The sequence below is a fragment of the Prunus dulcis genome, chromosome 1 (genome assembly GCF_902201215.1).
Source record: "Prunus dulcis chromosome 1, ALMONDv2, whole genome shotgun sequence".
NCBI classification, from domain to species: Eukaryota; Viridiplantae; Streptophyta; class Magnoliopsida; order Rosales; family Rosaceae; genus Prunus; species Prunus dulcis.
The window spans coordinates 41,112,963-41,129,091 of record NC_047650.1 but is presented as its reverse complement, the minus strand read 5'-3'; the positions used below and the strand labels follow the sequence as shown (position 1 = coordinate 41,129,091).

Sequence of the window (16,129 nt, the reverse complement as noted above, 5' to 3'; positions counted from 1 at the left end):
GGCGCCGCCTAACTCTTTGGCGTCGGTGTCCTCCCGCCTAGTGCCTAGGCGGATTTTTCAAACATTACTCGAAAACCTGGCACAGGCTTGTCGGTGTCCTCCCGCCTAGTGCCTAGGCGGATTTTTCAAACATTACTCGAAAACCTGGCACAGGCTTGCTCTGTGTTTCTGATTTTGCAATTTTTTTTGTTTGTTTACATGGAAAAGGATTATCAGAGTTAAACCCTGGATACATTAAAGAGTATAGCCAAACGGATATTTAAAAAGTATAGCCGCATGGCTATGCCTCTAAAACTAGTGTACCATCTTGCCATTTCCAATAGGAAATGCAAGAGAATCACTCTAGCAATAATTATGACAATAACAACTTTGGACACTTACAAGTATATTTTTCTTAAATGGTGTAGAGTAGAAGTGTTGATAAACGCTTGAAGCTCCCCTTAAGAACCTTTGAGTAGAAAATATAAGGGGTTCTTAGATTTAAGTCCAAAATGATTAGCTGTTATTGAATTTAGTCCATGCGTTTTTTGTTTTAGATATAAGTCCTTTGACTTTTATTATCTTTTTGTTGTGTCGATTTACCCATTGGGGTAAATAAAGAAAACACATTGAAAATCTAAATTTAATGCATTATTTTCTCGTAATTGAATTTCATAATTTAAATTTTCAATTCTTTCCTTGGTAATATTTACCTAATATATGGATAAAATTTAATTTAATTCATGACAGTGAAAATCCACGTATTATACCAATTACTCAAGCAAGCACCCATATGAAACATACAGGTAAAGAGTGTTATTATTAGCAATGGAAAAAACTTAGTGATAAATCGTGATACCTATAAGCCGGAAACATAAATTAAAAGACTACTTATAAGCAAACAGAAACCTAAGTGAATAAATCAGTCAAAATATACAGTACTGTTCCACAGCCACATGCCAGCATCTTATACTACTCTCAGAGAACATCTCAAGGGGGTCTTCTCATAGCTGAAGCCACTCTTGTTTCTGATGCAGATCAAGGGTAATTTTAAGAAGAGTAGCTTTCCTTTTTTTTTTTTTTTACGTTTGGTTTTTTAAATGAAATTAATTACATAAATTTAATATCTCAAGGTGGGTGCTTAATCCTGGTTTATGGACAAGGGAGCAAGTTGAAGCCTGGAAACCGATTGTTGATGCTGTCCACGCTAAAGGCGGTGTCTTCTTCTGTCAGATTTGGCATCCGGGGAGGGTTTCACATAGTGGTGCGTTTCTGTCTTCCACCTTTATGACTTCACTTCTATAATAGAAAGACTTATGAGCAATTAGACCATTGAAGCATCAGGAAGCTGATTTTTCATGAACATAATGTATTGAGCTCAGATTGTGATTCTGTTTCTGTCTCTGTCTCTGCAGGTTTCCAGCCAAAGGGGCAAGCTCCAATCTCTTCTACTGAAAAGCCACTAACCTCACAAATACTAACTAATGGCGTTGCTGTTGCTGAATACACACCTCCAAGACGATTAAGGACAGATGAGATTCCACAAATTGTCAATGATTTGAGACTTGCTGCAAGGAATGCTATCGAAGCTGGTAAATATAAATGGAACATAATTCATAAGCCAAATGTAGCTATTAAAGAAAATCACGCCAGATTGAGTCTTGCATTGAATTGTGTTGGTTTTAAGTCTCATATTGTTTAATGTTTTAACTTTGTAATCATATGATTCAGTTTTGTCTAATTTTAACTGAATTTGTAACATATCTTCGCTGCATGGAAAATGCTTGTCTGATATGTAGGCTTTGATGGGGTTGAAATTCATGGGGCGCATGGCTACCTGATTGATCAGTTTATGAAAGATCAAGTGAACGATCGAACAGATGAATATGGTGGATCGCTGGAGAATCGTTGCCGGTTTGATCTGGAAATCGTTGAAGCTGTTGCTAATGAGATAGGAGCAGATAAAGTTGGAATTAGATTATCTCCATTTGCAGACTATATGGAATCAGGGGATTCGAATCCGAAAGCATTAGGCATTTATATGGCCAAATCCTTGAACAAATACGGGATCCTGTACTGCCATGTGGTTGAGCCAAGAATGAAGACAGTTGGAGACAAAAGTGAAACCCCTTACAGTCTTCTGCCCATGAGAGAAGCTTTTACAGGCACCTTCATTGCTGCTGGTGGTTTTGACAGGGAAGATGGGAACAATGCTGTGGCAGAGGGTCGTGCAGATCTTATTGCTTATGGACGTTTGTTCTTGGCTAATCCAGATTTGCCCAAGAGATTTGAGCTTAATGCTCCTCTAAATAAGTACAACCGAGAGACATTCTATACATCTGATCCGGTTATTGGTTGCACTGATTATCTATCCATTTCTTGAAACTACTGCTTAAGTTTCCTGCAGCCCAAGGAAGCTTGAACGTACTTAGATATTAATCTGCTTATTTGTATTGTTACCATTCTTCCACTACATTTATAATTAGATAGAAAACACGGGACTAAATTGACCAAATGGGTAAATTGAACAAATTGGCCAAATTGAAAACACGGACTAAATTGACCAAATGAGTAAAACACGTGGACTATTTTAACATTTAAGCCTTCTTAAAAACTAACAATTATGAAAATAAGAGGTAAATTTGTGTTATTTTTTTATAAAAACTCAAATTCAATGTGTTTATTCTCTTAACGGGCAGAACCCAAATCTTCTTCTTCTGTTTAAAACCACTTTTCATCTTGTTGTGCATTTGAATCATCCCAGGAGTGCAGCAGCAAATTTAAATTTGGAATCCAAGTAGTGAGTTTTGACTTGGAGACAGATATTCAAAAGGGTCCCAATGGTTTGACCTTGATTTGTTCAAGCCACCTATTGAAGCTAGCCTTGTGACTTCGGGTCTGCATCAAACTTTGTCCAAGCAGCCACCGCTTCAAGTAAAAGAATGATGCGTCTTTTCTATTGCAACACAATTCATTCAAGAAGACATAAGGAAATTCAAGCATCCAAATAATCACAAGTCACTACATACGTAGCCCCACAATGACCTGTTTAATGACGTTCGTATTTACGTGGGTGCTGATTTATTTGTACTTCTAACAACTATTAGTAATGTAATTTCAATAACAACCCGGACCTAAAGAGCTTGAAAAGTGTGATTCAGATGTAATTTCAATAACAAGCACGTAATTGCAAACATCATCAAAAGTCTCAATGTCTTGTCTTTGGGTTCCTACTAAATGTATAAAACCCCAATTGGGGTCTTCCATTCATTTCCAAAGCAAAAAAGAAAAAAACCACAACGCAGAGGCCAAGTGCAAGATAACATGCCTGCTCAACCTCCCACAGTTCCTCTCCTTACTCCTTACAAAATGGGAAAGTTCAACCTTTCTCATAGGTACTTAAATCTCTTGTACATTGCATTATTGATTAGATATTGCTGCGAGCTGGCGATCTGTTTTTCTAAATCTGTATCTTGGGTCATTTTGTTGTCGCACCAATTGGCCATGGCATGACCTTGTTCTGCTTAAAATGGGTTTGTTGGTACCACCATGCCAATTAGGAGTCCACTACTTGTCCACACCATGTATTGTCCCGACCTTAACCACTTAGGTACAATTAGGAGAGTATTCTCCAATGTGAAACTTACACATCATGACTTGTATTTAGCCACTTACACCAACGATCTCCATCTTGTAGAGATCTAAGTCAAGGTAACCCGCCCATTACAACACTCTCACTTTTCAAAGATGGCACAGTCCGCGCAACTCCACCTCTTCCGACAAGGATTTCTTGAACCTTGCTAGGAGCTTGCCCCACCTACACGAACAGTTTAGTCCCCTTAGAAGTCAGAAGCAGGCGTTTGTGGAAAATCCGAGTTGGCTAACAAGAAAAAGAATTTTACTTCTTATGTCTTGCCAAATGAAGTTGTTTACCTATATCAGCAGTTTCTTTCACCATGCATTTTATTGTCCTTTCTGCCTTGATCATTTCATAATGGTTTATCTCTTGCTTATTTTTCTTAAATATTTAGGATAATTATTTGCCGGGGCTAGTTATGTTGTTCTCTTTTAAAGCTATCACAGGTGATGTAGTTATATAGCTGTGATAGTTTACTACCAGGAAAGATTGATGCTTATATTTGTAATTTGTTTCTCATCCACATGTCATCTTCTTTTACTCTATTGTATCTCTAATTTATTTTCTCTGCCATTTCCAGAATTGTTTTACCACCACTGGCTAGAATGAGATCATACAATAATATTCCACAGCCACATGCCATCTTATACTACTCTCAGAGAACGTCTCAAGGGGGTCTTCTCATAGCTGAAGCCACTTTTGTTTCTGACACAGATCAAGGGTAATTTTAAGAAGAGTAGCTTTGCATTTTCTTTTACGTTTGGTTTTTTCAATGAAATTAATTACATAAATTTAATATCTCAAGGTGGGTGAATAATCCTGGTTTATGGACAACGGAGCAAGTTGAAGCTTGGAAACCGATTGTTGATGCTGTTCATGCTAAAGGCGGTGTCTTCTTCTGTCAGATTATGCATCCGGGGAGGGTTTCAAATAGCGGTGCGTTTCTGTCTTTCACCTTTATGACTTCACTTCTATAATAGAAAGACTTATGAGCAATTAGACCATTGAAGCATCAGGAATCTGATTTTTCATGACCATAATGTATTGAGCTCAGATTGTGATTCTGTTTCTGTCTCTGGCTCTCTCTCTTTGCTTGCAGGTTTCCAGCCAAGGGGACAAACTCCAATCTCTTCTACTGACAAGCCACTAACCTCACAAGTACTAACTAATGGCGTTGCTCTTGCTGAATACACACCTCCAAGACGATTAAGGACAGATGAGATTCCACAAATTGTCAATGATTTTAGACTTGCTGCAAGGAATGCTATTGAAGCTGGTAAATATAAAATAAGATTTGCAAGAAATAAAAATGGAACATAATTCATAAGCCAAATGTAGCTATTAACGAAAATCACGCCAGATTGATTCTTGAATTGAATTGTGTTGGTTTAGAGTCTCATATTGTTTAATGTTTTAACTTTGTAATCATATGATTCAGTTTGGTCTAATTTTAACTTTGTAACATCTTCGCTGAATGGAAAATGCTTGTCTGATATATAGGCTTTGATGGGGTTGAAATTCATGGGGCGCATGGCTACCTGATTGATCAGTTTATGAAAGACCAAGTGAACGATCGAACAGATGAATATGGTGGATCGCTGGAGAATCGTTGCCGGTTCGCTTTGGAAATTGTTGAAGCTGTTGCTAATGAGATAGGAGCAGATAAAGTTGGAATAAGATTATCTCCTTTTGCAGACTATATGGAATCAGGGGATTCGAATCCGAAAGCATTAGGCCTTTATATGGCCAAATCCTTGAACAAATACGGGATCCTGTACTGCCATGTGGTTGAGCCAAGAATGAAGACAATTGGAGACAAAAGTGAAACCCCTTACAGTCTTCTGCCCATGAGAGAAGCTTTTAAAGGCACCTTCATTGCTGCTGGTGGTTTTGACAGGGAAGATGGGAACAATGCTGTGGCAGAGGGTCGTGCAGATCTTATTGCTTATGGACGTTTGTTCTTGGCTAATCCAGATTTGCCCAAGAGATTTGAGCTTAATGCTCCTCTAAATAAGTATAACCGAGAGACATTCTATACATCTGATCCGGTTATTGGTTACACTGATTATCCATTTCTTGAAACTACTGCTTAAGTTTCCTGCAGCCCAAGGAAGCTTGAACATACTTGGATCTTAATCTGCTTATTCGTATTGTTACCATTCTTCCACTATATGTATAAGTAGATAGAAAATAAAAGTGAAAAAAAGTTGTCATTTTTTTTTCGGTGGAATGAAACTTGTCATTTGGTTTGGTATATTATGTTTCTGTGTTGGCTAATATTTGTATCGAGTGTTTCTGTGCGCGGCAGCCTCACCCAAAGTGTTCTCCAGTCAGTAAATGCCACTAGACCAGCTGATAAGAATAAAAGTAGATCAGGTCTAACATGTATTGTATTTAATTGCATCAAAGCTTTCTATAAATGTAGCTATTTGAACCCTACGATATAAAATGACATTTTAATTTCATGGTCTCATCCAATCCAATGTACCTAAAAAACCACGTACTCTGATGCCAAAGAATGAACATATGATACATGTTGAAGGTTATGAATACAAATTGCATATTGACAATACCCACAAGTCGTTTTGATCTCAGCAATTCCTGAGGTCATGTTTCTGAGAGTATCAAATCCTAGAGTATCTACTGCGTTTTCTTTTCCGGCAGCACACTGACCTAGTTTCCTCAAGACACAGAAACAGTAGGCAAAAGTTTGTGCATCCATCAGTCCTCTGCATTTCTCCTGATTTTTTTCTTCAGTTTGTCTTGCTCCCGATATCTCTCTCGTCGTTCTTCTCTCTGGCGCTTTTTCGACAATTGCTCTTCTTTGGCTTTCTGCACTTCAATTTCTTTCCTTTTTTTATCATCCTTTAGCTTGCGCTTCTTTATCTGCAAGAGCCAAAGTGAAGTTAAAATACTTTAAAAAATAATAGGGTGATGATAAGGGACACTCTCCAGCATAATATTGTCACACCATAAAATAGCAGCTGTGTGTGCGCTCTGGTGTAACCGTGTAAGGGCAACATAACAAAAAAGACAAATAAGGTCCTCATAGCATGATTGCACTCTAGACTAGCCCTACAAGTTTTCTCCAGAATAAATATAAATTAATATAAATTAAAATTGGTGTCACTCTCCAGAAAGAGTCTGAGGTTTTCCTCAAAGGTGTTTATGCAAGTTCCATGTGTCAAAACTCAAAAGCAATCCTCCCCCAATTTAAATTTACTGCGGCTATTCAAACAAACATTTCCAACCAGCAACCGATTGCCAAACAAAGTTAATTTGTAACCATAGAAAAAGTCCTCCATCAAGATCTTGGAAGGTAAATTAATCTTTTTGGAGTGCCTCTATCAGTGTGGGGTCTCTCTAAGTGTGGCTGTGCATTACCCAATTTGGCTCTCCAACAAATTTAACCATCAATTATGCACTTGGCACGATGGTTCAAACACAATAATTGTCTTAAGGTGCATACCTTCTCATTTCTAATTAATCGAAGATGTTGAACAAGAGCATGAACTTTCCGTTCATGAGGTTCCATGACAACAGCTCTTCTATTTTCAAGAAGTGGCCTTCCTCTACTGGGTATATCCTTAGGCTTTGAAGCAAATGGTAAAGCAGCCTGCAATGACTTAGGAATCACCAAGGGGTTGAACTTCTTCAGCTTCCTTTCAATGGGCTGTTGACACAAGAACATGAAATTAAGTACCGTTGGATAACACACAAAAACTGAAGAAAGAAAACAAGCAGTACTGCCGGGGCAGAATTGAGAGAAACCATGTACCACTGCAATAAGCAGCCTCACTGTGAGTCCCTCATATCATTGATTACCTTGTAAAGTGAATCTTTGTTAACAGGAATAGGAATATTATGTTCTCTCCTCAATTCAGCAGTAGTTTTCATCCCTTGCCAGGTCTTATCACGAGGTTGCAGCGATGTCGTCAATGGGTTGTAAAACTGAGGAACTTCAACTTGGGTCCAAGCACGCAAAAAAACAATGTCACTCATCTTAATTTTATCCTCAAAGGTGCACCTAGCTATCCCTTCTTTTGGTTGTCCACCCATCTTTTTCGGTTGGTTACCAATTTCTTCTTTTGCAGCCTGTCAAGATTAAAATTATTCAAAGTAAATTAAATTAGCATCATGGGTCATATGAGGAAATATGCCTATCCATGCTCAGAACTTTAATTACAATGAAGGATGCTAATACACATGTTTCTGTTACCTATATATATGCACTATGCAGTAACAACACCAGCTCAAGAGTTTAATTGCCAGAATGAATATTAAACTGGCAAAATCCACATGGACAAATAAAAACTGCACGCAAACAATATATGACGTAAACATCAAACCAGCATACCTTTTTCACCTGCCCCCGAATGCCACTGACAGTTCGAACAGCAGCTCCTTCAAATCGAGCTATTTCAAGATCTGACGTAAACATATCTTTTACAAGTGCAGTGTTCTTGAAGATCTTGCAGGGGTGACCAACTAGTTTGAGTTTCTTCACTATTCGTGATGCGTGGTTGAACTCAAGCACAACAGCAGTTGCTGTGATCCTAAACTGCACCTGCCAGACCAACGAATGTAGCTTAGGAATGAAGAAAAAGGTAAAAACATAAAATTCAAAAAAGTTAAATGAAAAGACATAAATAAATAACGCATGCATGGGAAAGATAGAGGTGGCACTGAAAGTAGACTCTTTGACCAAAAGGCTCAGTACACACCCTAAGAAAAATATTTTTTAAAATAACACTTAATATAGAATTTAAGAAATAAAAGGAAACACAATTATTGATTTACAAAGTGGTCTGCAGATCAGATTGGAACACCATTTAGTAATTCCATGGTTTAAACCGTTCCCTTTAGATCTCATTGAAAAGTGGGCCTCACGTGTGATCCTCAACTTAGTCCTCATTAGATAAATCTCTAATGGAAAATATTCAAAGCTTTCCCTATGCCAATCCTAAAAATTTCGAAGGGATTTTAAGAAACATAAAGAGAAACGGTAAGGAAACATAAACATAAACGAGTAAAAGGAAAAAAAAAAAAAAAAAAAAAAAAAGAAGAAACGAAAGAAACATGTCAAACCTGATTGTTTGATAAATTCTGGAAAGCAACCACACCAGTATTAGGAGGGGCAAGAGGGCCCCAAAACATTGCAAGGGAATGCATGTGTTCAGGAGTGTACTTAAGCATGCGATGCCTTCCATTACGATCTTCAATAGCATAAACAGGTATTGTTTGGTACCGCCTCCACCCGATAGAAACAATAATAGGATCGCTAGTCTTAAGTACTTTCTTGTGCCACCTATGCCGCTTTAACCTGGCCTGGGATAAAGGGAACAAGACATCTGATGAGATAAGAATTCTTCAAATATGCAAGAACATTGAGCCCATAGGGGATCATGTGCAATGAAGGAATAAGCTAGCTATCACCAAGAGAGACTGCCAATTATGACCTCAACATGTTTTAACTTCTAGCTCCTACATGTCATGTTAAAGTAAATGAGGCAACAAAATTCTAATCTGGCTCTTTCTATGAGTAGAAATCATTAGGAATCCATTAGTTTGATCTGTACATTGGTTTGCATCTATCAGAGAAACAGCCTTCACTCACTTCAAGCTTTATCATATTGTAAATATAATTGGGACACGTAGAGTAAATGACAAGTCATTTGCTTTGAAAGTGAAAATTAATGTAACAAGTTAATAAGAGCAGTAAGTGCTAGTTTTCAGTAAATTTCAAATGGCAAAGTTAAACAATAATGCAATTTCAAATTCACAAAAGAATTGGTAGCAACACCAGTGGTTAATAATATAATAGCCTATCATTGCTATCCATCTATCTATAATATAAAGTGAGCTCCAGTTAGGGTGTCACTGTATTTCACCCAATGTTTTAAAACGCGAAGGCGTAAAGCAATGTGTTTTACTGAGAGCCTTGCGAGGCGCCTCGCAGCGTTGGGGCATAAGCCTTTTGGGTTTTCTTTTTCAAAATTATTAAATGATAAATATATAAACATATATTAAATATAAAATTATAAATATAGTATAGCATCCTTGGGCTTTCTTTTCTGGTTCTTTATATTTTTCTAGGCCCTGTATAGCTTGTTTCAGTTATTGGGCTTAGGCCTCACATGCTAGTTTAAAAGAAATGCCCTTTTTTTCCCAAAAAGCCCATTTTAATACTATTTGCTTAAGACCCAAAGCCCATTTTAATACTATGCTTAAGCCTCATTTACAAAACCTGTTTTATGCCAACAACATCGTTAGTTATATAAAAAAAAAAAATTAAGCCAGATCATCATCTTCTTTGCGGTTGCACAGCACCGAGTTATCTTCTCCTTCCTCTCTCCCTCCTCACAAGCATCGCCGCACGCCTCACATACGCTCCAGTGCGCCTCAACAGCGCCTCAACAGCGCCTCAACTGTAAATCGTGCCACCAGAGGCGCCTCGACGCGAAATCGTGGACGCCTGCACCTTTTAAATCATTTATTTCACCCAATACTTTTTTTGTGTCTAAGTTGTCTAATTGTCTAAAAAGGCCCTATGAATAATATAATAGTTTGATTAAAATACGACCACCCATTGACTATTCAGTATGATAAAATAGGGGAGCTATCTTACACGTGCAGCAGGGAGGACTAGTATAAAACAAAACAAACAAACAAAAAGTAAAATGTGAATATTTCTAATGTACACTAACCTGCATGTGTCCAACATTTTCTTCACCAAGACCAATTCCTCCAACCAAAATAGGATGGCAGGGGTCAAAATATTCAACCATCTCATAAGGGACATCATGAACCTCCAACCTTAGGTAAGTCCCAGTCCGGAAACCCTCTATCTCTAATCGGGTGGCCTCATCCAGGTCATTGAGTTCAGCTATATTCATTTGCTTCCGAAGTTCAATCTCATCCTTCAGCTGGAAGAACCAGGCATGAGATCCCACTACCTTGGACTGCACAAAACAATCTTAAATACGCGAGAAAGTTTACCTTGTCAAAATAGCCACTTTCTTTGGATTGATCTCTACCAAATTTGCCTTCGTGTTTATTCTCAAGCTCCTCTTCAGATGACTCAGCTCCATCAAACGTATATCAAATTAAGGGCACAAAAGTAATTTCAGAATTTATCTACCAATGCAACACAGTACATACGACCAAACCGAAAATAAAAACGCTCACATACACACAGAATTACTATTAGAGCGTCATATATGGACAAATGCAATATATAACCAAGAAACTATCCCAGCTTAATCCAATTCCAAACTCAGAAGAAAAAACAATCAACAAAATTCTTCCTTGGTTTTTATGGTGGAAAAGCAATATGCAATTCTTTGAAAAGTATATAAAGAAAATATTTTTAGTGAAAAGGATATTGAGCATCAAACTTTGCACGAAGAGCAAGCTTTTTCAGCCTCCTCTCCTCTTTGGCCAAATCATCTTCCTTGTGGTTTGCATCATTGCTTGTATCACTGGAATGATTCCCATCATGCTTCTCCCCAGTTTCTAAATCTTCAAAGTCACCATACACAGCGTCATCATCTTCAACTTTAGCCTCAGCAGCTTGATTTCTTTGAGAAGCTTTCGACCAATCACCAGTAACAAAACGATCACGAATACCCTCCCTAAGCTTTTCTTCTTTCCAGTCTTTGAGATTCGAATAATTTGTGAATTTGGAACAGTCCTCGACATTCCAATTTCCGCCTTCTATTCCTCCATGTTTCTGGAATAAACGAACAAAAATGATAATATGACAGCGCTCACTTCAGTTATGGAGGTTATCCCAATAATTTATTTGAGATTGGAAAGATATATAAATCCCTTTGATGTTAAAGCATGCACCTCTTACTGTGAGATATAAACAAGCAGTGTCTCAAACAAACCTTGTTTCCTTCTCCTTTTGGCTTAAAAAAGTCATCTCCATCACTTTCATCATCTGCACTACCATCATGTTCTTCATTGATAGAAGTTGCTTGTGTCGATGTAGATTTCCCATATACAAGTTGCATAAGGTTAATAATTTGTCTTGAGGAAGTCCTTTCTACCAAAGATTCTTTCCACTTTGCAATGTTTCCCATCTCATCTAAGAATTGAGACATGAAAATATGTAAGCAATTGATGGATGACATTTTCAGTTAGATACCATTTTCTTATAAATCTGAGTTTTTATCAACATACATAATATAGGACCGTTCACCCAAAAACGTTGTATCTAATACAAAAGATAAGCATAGTTCTTCTTGCTCAGAACATAAGAATATTACAACAACAAAAATTGCAAATTTAAATTTACCGTCTGTTTCATGAATATCTTCATCTTCCTCTGAAGACTCTGAACCAGAAGATGCATGAATATCATCCTCATTGTTGTCATTGCCGTCATCTTCAGCCTCTAAATCTGAATCCTATAATCGAAGAATATGCGTAGAACATGAGTATTATTAACTAGATCATGGATGCTAAATGTATACACATTTCTGGTTTTCGCTATTTATATTCATATCCATAAGCTGAAAGGTGAAGAAGATATGACAACTAGGAGAAGTATTAATAAGTATAACATCTATTATGCATTTATCAGAAGTTCAATTCAGAATGTACATGTTTAGTATCAGAAAATCATGACCAAGTAATCCATGAGGATCAGACATGAAATAAAGTAAAAAATAAGAAATTAAATAGAAGATTAAATTATTAAATTCAAAAGTTACTGAAGTTATCTTATAACTCTAATAACCAAAGTGGCGAAAAAATCAGAGCTGTTTAATGTGTACAAGCCTCAGCAAGTGAACTTCAATATTTGCCTGTAACGTCAGACAGACAGACACAAACAACATATTTTTCTCCAAATCATGGTTCTATTCAACAGAGATGATGAGTTTAGCTTTGTTCACCTCCATATCGTTACAATCAAGGTCATTTCCAAAGATAACTTTTCTCCTTGACCTTCCATCATGAAACTCAACATGTTCCTTCAGGTGATCTTTAAGAGTAGCATCATGATCCGATGCATCTTTATGAGCTGCTTCATTCTTATCTGAAGATTCTGATTCTGAACCGTCAAAATCCTCCGCATCACTTTCTTCAGCAGAACCTTCACCTTTGGTTGCTTCCCCAGACTGATATTCCTCAAAAGACTCTATTCTACCAATATGTTCTCTAGATTCATCAGTATCTTTTCCATCACTTTGAGCCTTTGACAATAAATTAGGCTTCCGACTAAATAGATTAATGAAGCTCTCCTCTAACTTTTCATCAACTGAATATTTTGTGTTCTGAAGAGATTTAACCAAAGCCACACCCACATCTTGGTGCTTTCCTGTTACACGGGAACATGAGTATCAACTTTTAAAATTGGTGGCAGTTGCAGAAAGAGAAATAGAAACTTTTCCTATATAAGGAAAACTCAAAAGATGTCTAAGAAAAACAAATATTTGTACCAGATAAACAACATGGAATCAAACTAAATGAATGTATCCTTTCAAATCCTTTCAAATATTTGAACATGAATGTATCCTTTCAAATCCTCACCCACACATACAAATATGAATAAGAAAACAAATTTTTAAAATTATAAAATTAAAAATAAATAATAATAAATTGGACCTTCATTTGTTGCTTCGCCCTTTTCATCAACATTGGAAAACTGCACAAAGTGGTCATTTATGTTTATGTAGACAGCATCTTTATCATACAGGAGATCCCCAAGTCCAGACATGGGTGCATAAAACAGTTTTTCCTTATCACGCAGTCCCTTCTTTTTGGCAGCTGAGGGTAAAGGGCAAGGATCAGCTAAGCCTGTCATACCAGCTAAACTGTAATCCCCAACACCTGCAATATGAATCTGATACACAATGTAAATCAGACAACAATATATCATTAAAAAATAAACAGCAAGATAATGCATCTATGAATCATATAATCCAATGTATTCTTTCTTCTTTATTTTAGCGGAGAGGGGACTATTACAGAAGCGGCACCAAGTTACCAACCCGAAAATTTAAGTCATCTTAACTGCTAAATTTGAAGGAGTTTCACTTAAAGATCGCCTTCTAAAAGTCACGACAAAGCCTAGTTTGTTATAAGGATGTCAAAGCTTTCCTCTCTTTCCACATACTGAGAGTATTATCCCACTGGAAATGTAAGCATTGCCTTAATAGTTTAAATTATTTTGGGCCTCTAGACCCATTGCCAATTGGTTCTAGGTTGGATGCTCGCATTCTAAAATGGTTTCCTTTTTTCATCCTTCATGGATTGTTCTTTACATCTTTAATTTGCTATTACAATTATATATAATTAACCCGTTATTGATGTCACAATTTCACATTTTTTTATTCAAATTTGTTTGTTTATTTATTTATATGTTCTCCCAAATATATTCAACTGAAAATTTTCTTAGGATGCTTTGATAACAAGAAAACATATATACTGGGGACAACTGTATGTGTACTGCATGAAAATTACTATGAATCAATACCCTTAAGTTTTTAACTCTTTTGTTGAACATTTTTTTAATCTAATTTTATTGTTTGGAGTTGCCCACTAAAAGAATTTTCTGGCTTCACCCCTGCATTTGGAATTCATGGAGAGCTAAAAGGAACTCTCCGTACATCAACCTGAGTTATGGTCTTTTCTTCCAATTAAACTCATTTGTAATACATAGATTTCTAAAGGCAATAAGACAAGAACTTTATAAGTCAAACACATACCTTTGTTCCTTTTTTCATGTTACAGCCCCGCAAATAACCATACAGTGTGACATTTCTATCACATTTATTATTCAAACGCACTTTTTCAGGAGGAGTCACATCTTCAAAACGATCTACTAAAACATATGGATGAGCAGTTCGCCAAGATAAAGGATGGAACTTCATAACAGATATGAAACGTGCCAGATTGTGAATTTCACGTTTGACATACCTGTTCATCAAACCAGGGGGAATATAATTAATAAAATAAAAATCCAACTAATAACAGTTGTCAACTTTCACAAGTGACTGCATCATCCAGTGCAGAAAGTGGCTACTTACTTTCCATGAATGAGACCAGATAAATAAAACAATTTAGCTCCATCGTATATTTCAGTCCAGAAACGATGTTTGAGGTGTTGCTTTGTTTTCTTCAATTTCTTTACATCTTTAAACTTATCAAGGTGAGTAAGAACTCCCATAACCTTTGGGAACCCATGAACTTGCAATATATTCAGGAATTCAAATGTCTCCTGTAAAGGAAATTAAGGCAATACAATATTATAATATAAATGTCTTGACATCATATTGATGAAAAAAGATATCAGACCAATAAATCCTTGAAAAAGAAATCAGACCAATAAAGAATGTATCAAGAAATCCAGAACATCCACCTATTAAATATTCAAGCAGAGTCATCTCCCGATACATAATAATGAAATCTATGAGTGTGGGTGTTGTGCCTGCACACGAGCACGTGTGTTTGTTTGATATGTATGACAGGAGTTAAATTCATAGACATTTTTAACAAACAAAAGGGTACAACATTTTGTTAGCGTCAGGATTTCCATTGAAGTTTAAGCCATCCACGTGGAAACAGTAGAAGAAAAAATAACAAAATTAATTGTCACAAGTCTCACCATTTCAAAACCGTAGCTTCCATCTATAAGAAGCAATGCTAAATCAGCAAACTTTGCAGCATCAATCATACCATTGATATCATTTGGGCACTCCACAAACTGTACCCGCCTTTGCTTCCCTAACACAAGCAATCAATCAAGCATTTAACGAACAGTGCTCAACCTAATATTAAATTAAATCAAATTATTGCAATATCAGAAAAACATGAAGCATGGCACCTGAAACAATGGTAATCGGGCCTCGAACCTCTGGTAAATTATGTTTGGTATAATGCTTTACAAGCGACTTAATTAACAAAGACTTGCCAACCTAGAAATCAAAAATAAGGAATTGAACAAAAAAATATTAGTTCGAACAAATTAACAGCAGTCTGAGTGAGATGCAGGTAAGTTATTGCACTGACTAGATGTACTATATATACCTTGGGAGGTCCATGCACCAGAACAACATATGGAGGTTGTTCGCCATAGGAACGATCAATGGTTGGGACATGAAGCCTGCGCTGCTCTTTCTCGACGGAGCGAGATTGAAGACGCTTGGCTTTCACAGTTGAGCTAAAAGCAAATGCCTTTGGGTTTTGCTTCTTGCCGCTCTGGGAAGAAGCGGCACGCTTCTTCTTGTCGGCCTTGGAACCCGACTGCCTGGACCTATGTTCCTTGTGCGACTGCTCCTTAGTTCCGCTATCTATGGCCATGTATGGTAACCTAATTAAAAAAACCCCAGCAGCAGAGCTTCACACAACACTGCTTGTATGCTTTGAAAACATCAATGAAAGAGTAAAGTGGATTTTTTTTTTATTTTTTTTTTTTTGGGGGTAAGGAGGAGTTAGGGTTTTGGTAGGGTTTTGCAGATAGTGAGAGAGAGGAGGGAGGGGACTTACGGGCTGTTGGGTGTT

The 16,129-nt window shown here is 37.0% G+C and overlaps 3 protein-coding genes across 3 annotated transcripts in view; 2 read left to right on the top strand and 1 right to left on the bottom strand.

Moving 5' to 3' along the window:
• Window positions 1-2,362, top strand: part of LOC117620128 (12-oxophytodienoate reductase 2-like) — a 10,963-nt gene extending 8,601 nt beyond the window's left edge. The window contains exons 5-6 of the mRNA XM_034350245.1: window positions 1,526-1,571; window positions 1,779-2,362. Coding sequence (XP_034206136.1) covers window positions 1,526-1,571; window positions 1,779-2,362 — 630 coding nt within the window. The remainder of the gene's footprint in view (window positions 1-1,525; window positions 1,572-1,778) is intronic.
• A 910-nt stretch (window positions 2,363-3,272) lies between these two features.
• LOC117623867 (12-oxophytodienoate reductase 2-like) lies at window positions 3,273-5,870 on the top strand. The gene is made up of 5 exons (XM_034354878.1): window positions 3,273-3,374; window positions 4,197-4,337; window positions 4,422-4,552; window positions 4,716-4,892; window positions 5,117-5,870. The coding sequence occupies exons 1-5, from the start codon at window positions 3,304-3,306 to the stop codon at window positions 5,707-5,709; spliced, it is 1,113 nt and encodes a 370-aa protein (XP_034210769.1). The 5' UTR covers window positions 3,273-3,303; the 3' UTR covers window positions 5,710-5,870.
• A 190-nt stretch (window positions 5,871-6,060) lies between these two features.
• On the bottom strand, window positions 6,061-16,101 carry LOC117623859 (ribosome biogenesis protein BMS1 homolog). The gene is made up of 17 exons (XM_034354867.1): window positions 15,656-16,101; window positions 15,453-15,543; window positions 15,234-15,352; window positions 14,656-14,846; window positions 14,335-14,545; window positions 13,232-13,469; window positions 12,520-12,944; window positions 11,919-12,030; window positions 11,509-11,708; window positions 11,002-11,348; window positions 10,616-10,712; window positions 10,324-10,542; window positions 8,705-8,944; window positions 7,974-8,183; window positions 7,442-7,711; window positions 7,086-7,289; window positions 6,061-6,502 (listed from the first exon to the last, which is right to left on the bottom strand). Exons 1-17 carry the CDS (start codon window positions 15,926-15,928, stop codon window positions 6,338-6,340), a joined length of 3,612 nt encoding a protein of 1,203 aa, XP_034210758.1. The 5' UTR covers window positions 15,929-16,101; the 3' UTR covers window positions 6,061-6,337.
• Window positions 16,102-16,129: the final 28 nt, after the last annotated feature.

Coding starts and splice junctions, on each gene's coding strand:
- LOC117623867 (XM_034354878.1), top strand. CDS start 3,304: ATGCCTGCTCAACCTCCCACAGTTCCTCTCCTTACTCCTTACAAAATG. Junction 3,375..4,196: donor AAGTTCAACCTTTCTCATAG/GTACTTAAATCT, acceptor TGCCATTTCCAG/AATTGTTTTACCACCACTGG. Junction 4,893..5,116: donor AAGGAATGCTATTGAAGCTG/GTAAATATAAAA, acceptor TCTGATATATAG/GCTTTGATGGGGTTGAAATT.
- LOC117623859 (XM_034354867.1), bottom strand. CDS start 15,928: ATGGCCATAGATAGCGGAACTAAGGAGCAGTCGCACAAGGAACATAGG. Junction 11,349..11,508: donor CAAAAGGAGAAGGAAACAAG/GTTTGTTTGAGA, acceptor CGTTTATTCCAG/AAACATGGAGGAATAGAAGG. Junction 7,290..7,441: donor ACAAAGATTCACTTTACAAG/GTAATCAATGAT, acceptor TTGTGTCAACAG/CCCATTGAAAGGAAGCTGAA.